Source organism: Sus scrofa, chromosome 10, assembly GCF_000003025.6.
Source record: "Sus scrofa isolate TJ Tabasco breed Duroc chromosome 10, Sscrofa11.1, whole genome shotgun sequence".
In the NCBI taxonomy this organism is placed as follows: Eukaryota; Metazoa; Chordata; class Mammalia; order Artiodactyla; family Suidae; genus Sus; species Sus scrofa.
In genome coordinates, this window is record NC_010452.4 from 19,299,824 (window position 1) to 19,315,313 (window position 15,490).

Consider the following 15,490-nt stretch of genomic DNA (forward strand, 5'->3'; position numbering starts at 1 on the left):
TGTACAGATTGTTGCATCCAGAGAAAAATTCTACACACGGTCAGTGAGTGAAGATTTTACAATTGATGAGCATATGCTTAGCGTGTGGCTTTTACAATTTAATTTCTATAACTACCCTCTTTCTTCTGAACAAATGTTACCTATGGAATGTAAAAATGTCTGGTGCCTCAACTGACTAGAAATGAGTGGAAATGTATATCCATCAAAAAATGGGAGCCATTTTAAATCTCAATTAGGTTTTTGCCTTCCCCTAAATGTTGAATATCCATTATATTTGGGGACGTCAAATAATGTCTTTTCAAAACAGAGAGTAATACTGCTTGACTTCAGGATGCAGTTTTTGAAGTACAATGTTGACCCTGTCCAGGGAAACGGCCACTCAGCTATATAGAGCAGGTGGCCCAGAGGGGGCAGAGTTGCCTTCCCTCTGAAAGTTCCAGGCCTTGACCAGTTGCCACGGCAATGGAATGATGCCCACGGAGCCTTGTGGTCCAACTGCCAGTCTGGAGAAGAGAGGAGAGCGTTCGGCCACAGCTGGGAGGCTCTCCCTTTCACTGCTCAAGTTGACGATGGGGAACCTGAATGTTGTTCAGGAGGTATGTTGATACTGACCTAAAGGCTGTTCCTCAGATGGGTGGTTCATTTTGACTGAACATATTATCTCCGTCTTTAACTTCAGTGCCACCAGTCTCCTCAGTCTGCCAAGGCATAGGTCTGTTATACAGGCTTGCCATAAGTCTAAGGTATATCTTAATGCTCCGAGTAGGCTGACGGCCTCACATATTTTCCTAAATTGAGAAAAGACTCGGTCTCATGGCAGTTTGAAACGCCCAGTCCGTGCCCTTCACGAAAGCCACAAGTCTGTTCTCTGTGTCCGTGGGTTTTGTGGACAGGGTCCTTTGTGCCATGGTTTAGACTCCACATCTAAGTGAGATCTCTCTCTTTGTCACGTACTTCGCTTTGTATGAGAATGTCTCGATCCAGCCCTATGGTTTTGAATGGCATTGGTTTCTTCTTGGATTTTCTGGCTGAGTCGTGAATTCCCTCGTGTATGTGGACCACATGGTCGTGATCCATCCCTGTGCCTGTGGACATGAGGTGGCGTCCCTGTCCTGGCTGTTGTGAGTGGTGCCGCCATACACACACAGGGGCATGTGTCTCTTTCCTGGATACGTGTGTCGTGGTATCTTCCAGGGCGCTCGCTCGGCTTGCTGGGTCGCATGCTGTGCTGCGTTCCGTTTTGGGAGGCCCCTCCGTGGTGCCTTCGGTAGTGGTTGTACCGGTGTACGTTCGCACCGGCAGTGCTGGGGGGGAGGCCTTTGCTCCAGCCGTGTCTGCGACCGACACCAGAGCTGGCGGCAACGCTGGATCCTTAACCCCCTCGGCGAGGCCAGGGATCAGCCCCGCAAGCTCGTGGTTCCTGGTCGGATTTGTTTCCGCTGCGCCCCGACGCCCCGACGGGAACTCCTGGCTTGTTTCTTTGCTGTTGCTGTTGAGGTGTATGAGTTTTCTTTATGTGTGCTTTGGAGAGGAACCTCACGGGCAGGGGTGCCCGTCTCCTCAGTGTTTCTGTAGAGCTGCTGTCCACAGCGTGGCAGCCGCTGTCCAGAGGGAGCCATTTATGCTTCATTGAATTCAGCCAGTAGTTAGGTCTGCCTCTGGCAGTGAACAGAAGAAAGCAGCCAAGGGTTCACTCCCCCGAGCCAGCACGCAAGGGTGTCCGTGCAGCTGGACTTTCAGGTGTGTCACGCTGGGGCTGAGGCCTCCGGAGGGACTCCTAGAAGGGAGGCGTGCGTGTAAAGCGCCATCCCTCAGCAGCCCACGATCTCGGACGGTTTGCCACTGTGGCCAGTGTTTTATTGATGCTTCTGAGGCCATAGAGCACGCACGGGGAAGTTCTGAGCACACGGAGGACAAGCCAGGGCGGTGCTGTGTGGCCGCAGTCAACCCTAAGTAGGGGTACAAGTGGGGGACGGTCGCTAACACCTCGATTCCTCATGTCTGTGTTTCTGCAGCTTGGAGCTTGGAGAGTGTGTGTGAGAGCGACCTCGCTGACAGCAACCTCGCAGAAAGTGATCGAGGTAAGAACAGCTCTCAGGTAGGAGCCAGTGGGAGAGGGTTCCCGGGACACTTGGAACTTAGGCCTGCTGCTTGGAGGGTGGGGCGGGTGAGTGTGCAATTGCAAAAGAGAAAGAAATTGGTGTAAAGATGTTCGTCGCCTATGTTCCTAAGGAGGGGGAGCAGGTATGAGATGCCCGAATGTTGGCATCTGTGCTCACGTTGTGTTGGCGGGCCTCAGTCCCTGGAGCAGAGGGAAGGCCTGGGCACCTGGAGGAAAAACCCGGGTGATGCTGTGTGACCCGCCGTCACCTCGGGGAAGCCGGGGAAACGGGAGGGCCACTCCTTCTCACGCCTCGCTTCCCCGCGGTGTGTTTCTACAGACTCGGTGGCGGAGCGCACCGACTGCCGCCAGGATGAGGAGGCTGCAGGTAGGGAAGAGCACGCAGCTGGGATCCAGGGGGAGAGGGTTCCTGGGAGCAGCTGGGTTCCACCTGCTGCCGGGAGAGGGCGGAAGGGGGCTAGGACTTGGGTGGGTGGCCTACTGAGCGGAACTCCGCTGTGGTGTTTTCCCCTCTGAAGTTGCTAAGCCGAAGACGACTTGGGTCCCTGGTCTCAGAGCTAAAAGAAGAGCTGTTGGCTGAAGCAAAAGGAAACTCCAATAAGGTGTGAAGTACAGTGATAGAGCCCCAGGCCCCGAGATCAACAGAGACCGGACGTACGGAGTTCCCTCTGCCTCCCACAGCAGAACCTTGGTCTGCACTGGCCTGGGGCACCTGCCGGTGTGAGGTACCTGCTCCTCTCAGTGCCCTGAAATGAATGCCAGTTGCAAAGTCGGCCGGGGCTCTCACCCCACCTGACACCACCCTACACCCTGAAATCAGCAACCCCGCTTTTTAAGTCAAGTGAGCAGGCTTTGAATCATCAGCACCCTTCAGACCTGGGACCCAGACTGAAATCAAGGACCACCCAGCTTGTATCCACATGACCTGGATTCAGGTAGCTTCCTTCTAACGAGGATGCCACAGAGGAGGAAGAGGCTCAGATGGAGAAGGAAGAAGGAGAGTGTGGAGCTCTCTGGAGAGAAAGGGCACAGGGATGAGCACAGCCTGCCCCAAAGTACTACCACACAGATACACTGCGCTCACGACCAGAAGCCAAACTCCACGCCAGCCTGATTTGAGAAAGCTGCACAGCCAGGATTCAAGCCAGGTACATCTGGACCAAGAATGCTGCCTCCAAACCATCGAAGGGCACTCAGAGCCCCCAGACAGCCTGCCCAACTCTCTAGCCACTGGGCCGCCCAACCAGACAGGAATCGAACCTCAGGTGTGAAAGTGGAACTATGTCCCCTCTCTGAGTTGAGGTAAAGTGAGCCAGAGGTTCAGAGGCTCCATGTACCCAGGTGCAAGGCCCTGGGCACCTCCAAGGGGTTCAACCAACCTGTCTCCAACCCCATCTCTGAGCCTGAAGGCGCAGCCAGCAAGCTGCAGAGGGTCTCTGCTGGTGTCTGGCACTATCTGGTGGCCATGTGCTCTGACACCAACGCTCTGCTTTTCCTACTGTTTCCTAATACGGCCCCCCTGTCCCACTGGCCTGGGGCACTTGCCAGTGTGACTTCCTTCACCCTCTCCCTCTCGGTGCACTGAAAGGCATTGCAGTCGGGGATAAGCCTATGTCAAAGTTTCCCAGGACTCTCTCCCCACTCGACACCACCCCACTCCCTGAAATCAGTGACCCTGCCTTTTTTTTTTTTTTTAATTTTTTAATGCAGTGCCTGTGGCATATGGAGGTTCCCAGGCCAGGGGTTGAATCAGAGCCATAGCCACTGGCCTATGCCACAGCCACCGAAATGCCAGATCCAAAACACATCTGCGACCAACAGCACAGCTCATGGCAATGCAGGATCTTTAACCCACTGATGGAGGCCAGGGATTGAACCTGCACCCTCATAGATACTAGTCAAATTTGTTTCTGCTGAGCCACAACAGGAACTTCCCAGGAATATGTTTTTAAAAGCAGCGTATGCACTAGAAAAGAGAGATAGCCGTGCAAAAATATCGATACGATCCTCTTTATAGATGGTGTGCTGGCCTCCCATGAGCCTCAGCAGGAATGTCACGTTTGCTGAAGATAAGAGCTCAATGAGGCTTCTGTGCTGGTACCTGATCCTCCTAAGGCTCCATAGTTTTGAAACCAAAACACCTCTAACTCAAACCCAGCCTAACTAAACCCTGATTGGGACTTGGACCCACCGTTTTTCAATCAGAATCACTCACCTGGTGTCTGGACTTACTGAGGCTCAGGTTCTTTGTGATTCAGCACAGAGGGAATTCAGCAAGAGACAAAGGGATAGGCAAGAAGTAGATTTAGTAAGATAGGACACTTGTGAGAGATACAAGCAGGCAGGCAGGCAAGGAGGCTCCGCCCCAAGGATGAGGGGGCTACAGTTTTATTATCCGCGGGGAGGGAGAAAAGACTGCTGTCTCCTCATTCTTTGAGTAGACCTCAGGCTGACATCACTAGCTCCTCCTTCATATTGGGTAAGAGTGTATTTGAGCCTATGAGGTCAAACTAGGACTGTCACAGCCCTTATTCAAATCAGCAGAAGGGTGGTGACAGATGCTAGAATATGTTGAATCACCTCAGGTGTCCATAAAATAAGGGTCTCTGGCTGTGGGATGTCATCTTTCCCTTACTTCCTGTCCTTGGTCCTGGGGATCATTATTTTGCTGAACTTGGACACAGGCCTCATTTTTTTTTTTTTTTTGTTTTTTTGCCTTTTCCAGGGCTGCTCCTACGGTGTATGGAAGTTCCCAGGCTAGGGGTCCAATCAGAGCGGTAGCCACTGGCCTACGCCAGAGCCACAGCAACACAGGATTCGAGCCTCATCTGTAGCCTACACCACAGCTCACAGCAACGCTGGATCCTTAACCCACTGAGCAAGGCCAGGGATCGAACCTACAACCTCATGGTTCCTAGTCAGATTCATTAACCACTGTGCCACGGTGGGAACTCCAGAACGCAGGCTTCATTTTATCGTTCCCTTAATGACCTGAGGCACATCTCATGCTGTTATTTATGGTTTTAGACTTAAGCAAGGCTGCTTTGTTCCATGACCTTCTGATGGCTTTGTCAAGTGGTTATTAACTACCCAAGGTCTCCCAAAGTGCTCTAGGTTTCCCTCTCTATTTATGGTCCACTTCTGGGATTTCTACAGCTGCCTGTGTAATTCTCCAACTCTATCCCTATCTTTTTCAGTGTTGAAGGGTGAAGAGCTGTTTGGCTTTTGCCAGTTGGCAGTGAGCTGTGGTGTAGGTCGCAGAAGTGGCTCAGATCCTGTGTTGCTGTGGCTGTGGTGTAGGCCGACAGCTCCAGCTCCAATTCGACTCCTAGCCTGGGAAACTCCACGTGCCACGGGTGCGGCTCTAAAAAGACAAAAACATTTTTTTGCAAAAGATATTTTGAGGAGAAGATTTTATGAGCCCAGTTTCTTACATCCTCTCGTATGTGGAGAAGAGATGAAGCGAGACATCAGCTCCTTGTCGCTAAAGCAGCAACCTTCTGCCAAAATGCGTGCCTGGTTGTGTGTCTCCCCCTTGGCTAAAATCACATCTGTCCGGACCTCCCTCCTCCCTCTTTAGAACATTAACCTTGATCACTAGGCCAAGTGGTAGAGGAGGCACCTGAGGCAGAGGGGGAGGCAGAGTGGGGTCAGGGAGGACGAAGTGATCAATGGAGACCACGCCCCCCCCACCGTCCACCTCTCCAGGGGTCCCAAGGCACCCCTTAAACAACCTGTTCCGAAAATTTTAAAAAGGGTTCTCCGTGAGGGCAGCGCTCTCAGTAATCAGAATTGATGTCCCAACTCTGCGCAGCGCCCCCCTCTTGCACCAGCCTTGGGAAGAGCGAGAGGATGTGATGCCTGGAGCCGTCAGAGCTGTGCCTGACCAGCGACGGCCCGGCAGACCGCCCTCAGCTCCCGCTAGCCCCGGAGGCAGGGCGGCCCACGGGAGTCAGGACAGGGGAGGCAGCAACTCGGGGAAGAGCCCCTAGGCGGCGGCTCAGCAGCCTCGCGGGCGTGAGGGGCGTGGCCAGTGCGGCTGCGCGAGCTCCAGGGGCGGCGGGGCGTGGGCGGGGCTTTGGGAGCGCAGCGCTCAGCTGTGCGGGCAGCAGCGCGCGCTGCGGGAGGTCGCGGCGTCGAAGTTGGCGTCGGCGGCCCTTGCTTGGACCACCGTGGAGGCGGCGGCGGCGGCGGCCCTTGCTTGGACCACCGTGGAGGCGGCGGCGGCGGCGGCCCTTGCTTGGACCACCGTGGAGGCGGCGGCCCTTGCTTGGACCACCGTGGAGGCGGCGGTGGCGGCCCTTGCTTGGGCCACAGCGGAGGCGGCGGCCCCCCCTTGCGTGGGCCACAACGGAGGCGGTTAGTTCCTCCGGTTCTGAGGCAGCCGCCTGAGGCGCAGGAACCCAGGACGCAGTCGGTTCCAGGCGTAGCGTATGTGCTGCGGAGGGTCATGGCTGCGACTCAGCAGAGGCCTTTCCACTCGGTGGTGTTCAGCGTGTCTGGCTTCCCCGGCGAGTTCGTGACGGAGGAGGTGGCTCGGGAGCAGGTGTCCCCCAAGCGGAGCACCCTCCTGCCCTGGGCTGTGGCGGGCAGTTGCAGGGAGAAGCTGCAGCGAGTGCTGGAGCGGTCGGCCCTGAAGCTGGGTAAAGGGGGCGCGCGCGTGGGGGGGGGGAGCTCAGCCAACTGGGGTTCCCCTGCTGCCAGCGCCACTCTCTCCCCCGAGCCCCCTTCTCAGGGCGAGGGTTCTAGTCCCGTGAAATGAGCATTTCGCTCGCCCTCGTGCTCCCCAAGCCCTGCGGGAGGCCAGGAGGAGGAGAGCAGAAGCTTCAGATCTTGCCAGACCTTTGTTTCATTCCTTAAACTAAAAAAAAAAGAAAAAAGAAAAGAAAGAATCAGCTCCTTGGATTTCTCCTTTGGCAGGAGGATCCTCGCAGGGGAAATAATCAGGAACTTGAATGTCTCCCTTCTCTGCCCTGTCCCCTTCTAGAGCCCCGGGGGCTCCTGGTGGTCTTTTGGTATTTCTGTGGATACACAAGCAGAGAGAGCACTGGTGTCCCGGGATGGTTTGTGCTCTTCCTGTGCCTTGTGTTTTGGAGATGGAAGAGAAAGCTTAAGAGTTTCACTGGTAACATTGCTGTGGCATTGATTTTTTGCTGGTGAGAATTCTTCAGCAGTCCCAGTCTTCACCCAGAGCCATTTTTAGGTGTTTCTGGCTTGGCAGTTTACTTATTCTTGTTTCATTCATATGTTTTTAACTGAGTGGTCTTTGTTTATGGCAGATCCCAGTCTAAGTGCTGGGGAGAGAGGTGTGGGGAAGAGAGGGACACAGAGACCCCACCCTTGTGATGGGGGGGAGGGGGAAGGGGGGAAGGAGGAGACCTCTGATTTAGGAGTCAGTGGTCTTGAAACTTGGCTGTTAAATTTCCACCCATTGTCCCCTGGTACAGACAGATAGCCCCTGGTGGAGTTCTGGTCATCCTTTGTGTTTCTCTTTAACCTGCATCTCACTTCCTTGGAATTGCATCCAGGGTCCTGTTTATGGTGGGAATTGTCCCCTGTTTGGTTGTACAGAAGCTACCGTGTAGCCTAGACTCTCCGACAACTCTTCCTGCTGCCCCTAGGAAATACAGAATCTTGACCAAAGAGCTTTTCGGTCTGTCTTTATTTTTCCAAGAGAAGGACTTTCACTCTTAAAATAGGCTCTTGCATTTCTTTTTCCTGTTGAACACGTGTGTTGTCTAGTTATCTGTTTGTGGTGCTCAGGTCAAGTTTTGGCCGGGAGTGCACCTTGAGCCCTGAAGCCTGCCTTCCTTAGGGTATGGATTCAGTTTATTCCCATTATCTGCTTAATCGGGAACCTGCGTGTTCGTGCCTAGACGGCTTTTCACCTGAGTCCCTGTTTGCCGTGTGGAGGTTGTTCACGACCATCCTCTCTCTCACACTCTTCTTGTCAGACGTAACTGTTGAATGGTTGATGAGAATCTACTTTTATAATATAATTCTTTGTGGATTGGAAGTCCGCGCAGTCATCGACAAAGTATCTGAACAGTTGTAAAATCTTCTCTTTGCGGCGTTTTCGCATTCCTGATGTTAGACGTCCTTTGAAAGGTTAGTGGTGGTTTTTGTAGTCACTCTTAGCATCACCTCTGTTTCCCTCCTGGTAGTTTCCTTTTTTCTGCTAGGAACAGTTTTATCTTTCGTTTTAGAGGGAGAGTCTGCTTTCAGTATGTGCAGTAAGTTTGCCGTCACTGGTTACTAGGAAGAGAAGATTTGGGAGATTTCACTGCTATATCCGGATTTGCTTAACCGTCTGAAGTTGGAATGATAGTTTGTGCTGTCACTAATCCAGCCTCCCTTGATGAAATGGCTGCACAGGCAGCGGTGATCCTCAATTGTGTCAGACCAGTAAGTAATCAGCACTTCTTTGTATTGGAACAAGGAATCTGTTCATGTCTAGCAGAATGTGGTAGTTCCTGTTCCAGAGAAGCACAAGGGCAGGGGGCAGAAGACCTGATTCAGGGCCTTAACTCCACTTGGGACGTGTTTCCCTCTCATAAGGAGCACATGGATATAAGCAAAGTCTCCTGAGAGCGAGAGAGACTCCAGGGGTGTGCTGGTTGAATTTAATGGTGACAGCTGTAACGGCCAAACTTTGTTTTTTTGTACTGCATGCCCCTTAAGTAAAACAGTTTGACCCTGTGCCCCGAATGTACTTTTTATTTGTCTTTACATTACATTTGGGATTACTGTACCAGGACAGATGTTAAGTACATGTACAAAGAAAGAGATTCAAAAAGGAGTCATTCCTTGATTCAGTGTTTATTGGTTGTTACCCGTATACGGCCGTAGTCTGGAGGCGTCATGGGAATAAAACAAAATCGCTCGTGGAGCTTGCTGTCTGTTGAGGGAGACCAGTAAGGTTTTGACAGTCGGTAAATGACCAGTGCTCTGAACTCTAGAACAGGGAGAGCAGATAAGGAGATGGGCACATCAGTCTCTTGTTAGACGGGTGGCCCGGGAAGGTCTGTGTGAAGTCCTGAGTTTATACCGGGAGCCACAGGTAAGGCAGCCTCACCGGTCAGCAGATCTGGAGATAGAGGTTGAAAGTCCCCGGGAGACCTGTTGGAGTTGAAATGGAAGGGGTAGGTAAGAATTTCCAGGGAGAAGGGTGGGCGGCGGCTGTGGGGGCAGTTGTCCACGTCAGAATCCCCCGTGAGGCTCCTGGAACACGCAGGTGTCTGGAGTCTCCCCCAGACAAGGTTTGACTGGAGGGGGTTGGGGTGGGACTGAGTAACCGGCATGTTGAACGAGCGGCCCAGGTGATTCGAACCCAGTGGACTCCTGACCAGCCTGAGATATTTGGAGGTAGAATAACCAAGAGAAAGGCCAAAATCTCTCAATGCGTTTCAGACGGTGATGTGTCAAAATCACCGGATCTGATCCATTGAGTACACAAAGAAAATAGAGCTTTGACTTGTGTTCATTTTAATCGCAACTGTATTTCCATTTTATGTGTTTAACCTGTGTGTCGTATCAGTAGAGTCGTTCATGTAAGTGGTTTGTAAACCGATTCACATAGCTGGTAGATGAGGGAATTAGGATGTGGACTTGGGTCTTACTGCCTTGAAAGCCCTTGTTTGTTCCTTGGCACTGCATTGCTTCAGCAGTTTGACGTGGTTGGTCGAGGAGGGCCCAGAACTGAAACACATCTGCTCTTCTTGAGGAGGAGGAGGAGGCTATGGAGTCAGGTGGAGAGGAGGCTGTTTGGCCTCCTGGAAAGGGTCCTTGCAGTGCCCTTTCTTTTCTTTGCAGTGTCCCTGTACTTGTTGGTTTCTTTTTTTTTTTTGCTTTTTTGTTTCGGGTTGCCCCCTGTGCCTCCACCACAGCCCACAGCAATGACAGATCCGAGCTGCGTCTGTGACCTACACCACAGCTCAAGGCAACACCGGATCCTTAACCCACTGAGCAAGGCCAGGGATTGAACCTGCATGCTCATGTATCCTAATCGAATTCGTTTCCACTGAGCCACAGTGGGAGCTCCTAAGATTTGTTTTAAAGCTTTTTTTTTTTTTAATATACTAAAATGTAAGAGGCAGCATTTTGACAAATACTTCATCTCATATTTGATGCAGGTGGTTCACATTTTATACACACTGCTTTAGTGTGGGGCATGTTCTTTCTGTATGTAGGGTCAGATCACAGAGCCATATGTCAAGGCCACATTCTCTTCCCAACCCTCAGAATCATTTCCAGTAAGTTAGACTCTAATGATGTAGTCTTGGCTTTTGTCAGTGCTGGACAAGGGATGTTTATGTGGCTTCAGTTCTTTTCTGCTTTAACGTCATTGTTAATGACATGATCATTAGTTACCTTACTCAGGGTCGCCTTTCTGAGGCCCCCCCTCTTTAACTCTCTGTTGGAATTAATACTCGGTTGGAGTTCCTCTTGTGGCGCAGTGGAAACGAATCTGACTAGGAACCTTGAGGTCGCAGGTTCAATCCTTGGCCTCACTCAGTGGGTTAAGGATCTGGTGTTGCCATGAGCTGTGGTGTAGGTCGCAGACGCAGCTTGGATCTGGCATTGCTGTGGCTGTGGTGTAGACTGGCAGGCAGCTGTAGCTCCAATTCGACGCCTAGCTTGGGAACCTCCATATGCCGCAAGTGTGGCCGAAAAAAAGAAAAAGAAAAAAGAAAAACTAGGAATACTGTCTTCTAAGAAACTGATATATTTTATCAGATATTGAGAATTAGCTAGCCCATTATGTTTTTCTTTTGTCTTCCTGCTCTCAGTAAGCTCAAAGATTAGTTAAATACTTAACCACTATACATATATACTAGTCCTCGTGGTTCATATCACTGATTCCTCCCCTTTTTTCTGGCCTTGGTTTTCTGTTTTTATGTTTTACTCATTATAATTTTATTTAAACAGCTCTATTCTAAGTATTTCATTTGCCAGCACAAAGGCGCATTTTGGTACATCTGTACATCCATTGTAAATCACCACCAGTGAGTCTTCTTGAAAGCTCTCAGATTGGAAAATAGAATAATTGCCATAGATGCAGTTTTGAGAACTGAGAGCCTTCTAGAATAAATGAACTGAAATTCTTGCATTATTGGAAGAGATTGTTAGCCTTGTGAGTTTGAATCCCAGAAAAGATTTTGTCAGTGGCAGGTAGTCTTTTTCTGGCTTTAGCTGCTTCATAAGTCTTTTTACAATAACCTAATAATACTGATTCTATCAGCTGTAGGTTTAACAAAAATGTTCCCTAAATGAATAGGAATAGCTTATTATTATTTTTCCAGGTGAACAGATTTTTATTCGATTTTACTTTTACCATTTTCCTCCTCTTTCAGGTACACTGACTGCTGTGGAAAGTTTTCTGACTCTACATTCAGGACCTGAGGTTAGTTTTTGTTTGTCACATGTTTTCTACATTAATATTTTTTTTGTCTTTTTTTTTTTTTTGCCTTTCTTGGGCTGCTCCCGAGGTATATGGAGGTTCCCAGGCTAGGGGTCTCATCAGAGCTGTAGCCACCGGCCTACGCCAGAGCCACAGCAACGTGGGATCCGAGCCGCGTCTGCAACCAACACCACAACTCACGGCAACTCCGGATCTTTTAACCCACTGAGCAAGGCCAGGGATCGAATCCGCAACCTCATGGTTCCTAGTCAGATTCACTAACCACTGCGCCACGACGGGAACTCCCTACATTAATATTTAAAACATTTTGGAGATAACAGATGCTTGGTAAAGAAAAGTTTAAATTAAGGATTTCCCGTCGTGACATAGAGGAAACGAATCTGACTAGGAACCATGAGGTTGCAGGTTCAATCCTTGGCCTTGCACAGTGGGTTAAGGATCCGGCATTGCCATGAGCTGTGATGTAGGTCGCAGATGTAGCTCGGATCTGGCGGTACTGTGGCTGTGGTGTAGGCCGGCAGCTACAGCTCCGATTAGACCCCTAGCCTGGGAACCTCCATATGCTGTGGGTGTGGCCCTAAAAAGAAAAAAGACCAAAAAAAAAAGTTTCGATTAATTAAATTGTACATATAGTTGTAATTTTTAACGTATGAAAGTCACTGTTTAATTTTTTTTTAATTTTTAAATTATAGTTGATTTAGAATGTCCTTGCAATTTCTGCTGTACAGCAAAGTGACCCAGTCATATATAATATACACATTTCTTTTCTTATATTCTCCTCCATCATGTGCCATCACCAGTAATTAGATATAGTTCCCTGTGCTATACAGCGGGATCTCATTGCTTGGTCACTCCAAATGCAACAGTTTGCATCTGCTAACCCCAAGTGCCCAGTCCATCCCATTCCGTCCCCCTCGGCAACCACAAGTCTGTTCTCCAAGTGCATGAGTTTGTTTCTTTTCTGTGGAAAGGTTCATTTGTGCCGTATGTTAGATTCCAGATATAAGTGATATCATATGGTATTTGTCTTTCTCTTTCTGACTTACTTCACTTAGTGTGAGAGTCACTGGTTCTTTCGATTTTGCTGCAAATGGCATTCTTTTGTTCTTTTTTATGGCTGAGTAGGATTCCATTGTGTGTATGTACCACATTCCCAATCCATTCATCTGTCGATGAACATTTAGGTTGTTTCCATGTCTTGGCTATTGTGAATGGTGCTGCAGTGAACACAGGGATGTGTGTGTGTGTGTCTTTTTCTAGGGCCGCTCCTGTGGCATATGGAGGTTCCCAGGCTTGGGGTCCAATCAGAGTTGTAGCTGCCAGCCTACACCACAGCCACAGCAACTCAGGATCCAAGCTGCTTCTGAGACCTACACCACAGCTCCGGCAATGCCAGATCCTTAACCCACTGAGCGAGGCCATGGATCAAACCTGCAACCTCATGGTTCCTAGTCGGATTCATTAACCACTGAGCCATGATGGGAACTCCGCATATATCTTTTTCAATGAAAGTTTTGTCTTGATATCTGCCCAGGAATGGAACTTCTGGATCATGTGGTAGTTCTAGATTTAGTTTTCTGAGGTGTCTTCCATACTGTTTTCCATAGTGGTTGTATAAATTTACATTCCCACCAGCAGGATAGGAGGGTTCCCTTTTTTCTACACCCTCTCCAGCATTTGTTATTTGTAGACTTATTAATGATAGACATTCTGACTGGTGTGAAGTGGTACCTCATTGTAGCTCCCCCCCCATTGTAGTTTTGATCTGCATTTGTCTAATATGTAGTGATGTCGAGCATTTTTTCTTGTGCCCGTTGACCATCCAGATGTCTTCTTTGGAGAAATGTCTCTTCAGGTCTTCTGCCCATTTTTCAGTTGGGTTGTTTGGGTTTTTTTGGCTGTTGAGTTATATGAATAGTTTGTATATTTTGGAGATTAAGCCCTTGTTGGCTGCGTGGTTTGCAACGATTTTCTCCCATTCTGTAGATTGTCTTTTTGTTTCTTTTATGGTTTCCTTTGCTGTGCAAAACTCTTTTCAGTTTGATTAGGTCCAGCTGGTTTCTTTTTGGTTTTATTTCTGTTGCCTTAGGAGGCTGACCTGAGAAAACATTTGTCGGGTTGTTGTCACAGAATGTTTTGTCTATGTTCTATTCTCGGAGTTTGATGGTGTCTTGTCTTATGTTTAAGTCTTTAAATCATTTGGAGTTGACCTTTATTCATGGTGTGAAGGTGTGTTCTAGTTTCACTGATGTACATGCAGCTGTCTGGTTTTGCCAGCACCACTTGGTAAAGAGCCTATCTGTTTCCCCTTTAATACTCTTGCCTCCTTTGTTGAAGAGTAATTGACCATAGGTGTCTGGGTTCATTTCTGGGTTCTCCATTGCTCCACTGGTCTGTATGTCTGTTTTTGGACCTGTACTACACTGTCTTGATGACTGGAGCTTTGTAAGGTCTGAAGTCTGGGAGAGTCATGCCTCCAGCTTGGTTTTTGTTACTCCAGATTGCGTTGGGAATTCTGGGTCTTTTATAGTTCCACATAAATTTTTGGATTGTTTGTGGTAGTTCTGTGGAAAATGTCATGGGTATTTTGAGAGGGATTGGGTTGAATCAGTAGATTGCTTTGGGTAGTATGGCCATTTTAATGATATTACTTCTTCCCATTTAGAAGCATGGAATATCTTTCTATTTCTTTGAATCCTCTTTTTATTTCTTTGATGAATGTTTGATAGTTCTCAGCATGTAAGTCTTTCACCTCCTTAGTCAGATTTATTCCTAGACTTATTAATTTTGGGTGTGTGTGTGATTTTAAATGGTATTGTATTTTTATTTTCCTTTTCTAATATTTCATGGTAATATCCAGAAATGCAAGTGATTTCTGAGTGAGTGTTAATCTTGTATTCTGCTGCTTTGCTGAATTTGTTGAGCAGTTTGACTGGTTTTTGTGTGGACTCCTTAGGGTTTTCCATATATAGTATCATGTCATCTATGTAGAGTGACAGGTTTAGCTCTTCTCTTCGAATCTGGATACGTTTCACTTCTTTTGTTTGTCTAATTGCTGTGGCTAGGACTTCCAATACTATGTTGAATAAAAGTGGTGAGAGTGGGCATCCTTGTCTTGGTCCAGACTTGAGTGGGAAGACTTTCAGCTTTTCCCATTGAGTATTGTGTTGGCTGTGGGCTTGTCGTAAATGGCTTTGATTATGTTAAGGCTTGGTAAGAATTTTTATCAGGAATGGGTGTTGGACTTTGTCAAATGCTTTTTCGGCATCTATTGGGATGATCCTATGGTTTTTTGACTTTTCTTTTGTTAATGTGGTGTATGACATTGATTTGTATGTGTTGAACCATCCTGTGAACCTGGAATGACTCCTACCCAGTCATGGTGTGCGATCTTTTGTATATGCTGTTGGATTCAGTTGGCTAAAATTTTGATGAAAATGTTTGCATCTATATTCATCAAAGATATTGGCCTGTAATTTTCTTTCTTGGTAGTTTCTTGGTTTGGGTGTTAGGGTGATGGTGGCTTCCTGGAATGTCTTTGGGAGTGTTCCTTCTTCAGCCTTTTGGAAAAGTTTAAGGAGGATGGGTATAGGTTCTGTGTGTGTTTGGTAGAATTTGCCCGTGAAGCCATCTGGTCGTGGACTTTCTTTGGTAGGGAGTGTTTTTATGACATACTCCATTTCATTTCTAGTGATGGGGTCTGTTCAGTTGATCTGTTTCTTCTTGATTGAGTGTTGGCGGACTGTAAGCCTCTAGAAAGTTTTCCATTTCTTGGAGGGTGTCCAGTTTGTTGGCGTACAATTGATAGTATTCTCTTATGGTTTTGGATTTCTGCAGTATCCTTTGAGATTTCTCCTTTTTCTTATTTTGTTTGAGTTCTTGCTGTTCTCTTCTTGGTGAGCTTGGCCAGGTGTTTGTCAATTTGGTTTACCCTTTCAGAGATTTTT

General features: G+C 48.5%; 1 protein-coding gene across 1 annotated transcript in view; it reads left to right on the plus strand.

Annotated features, from left to right (window-relative positions):
* LOC106505107 overlaps positions 3,078-15,490 on the plus strand; it is a 40,905-nt gene continuing 28,492 nt past the window's right edge. Inside the window, exons 1-4 of the mRNA XM_021064267.1 lie at positions 3,078-3,177; positions 5,320-5,360; positions 6,115-6,481; positions 11,476-11,525. Of these exons, the coding sequence (XP_020919926.1) occupies positions 3,078-3,177; positions 5,320-5,360; positions 6,115-6,481; positions 11,476-11,525 (558 nt within the window). The remainder of the gene's footprint in view (positions 3,178-5,319; positions 5,361-6,114; positions 6,482-11,475; positions 11,526-15,490) is intronic.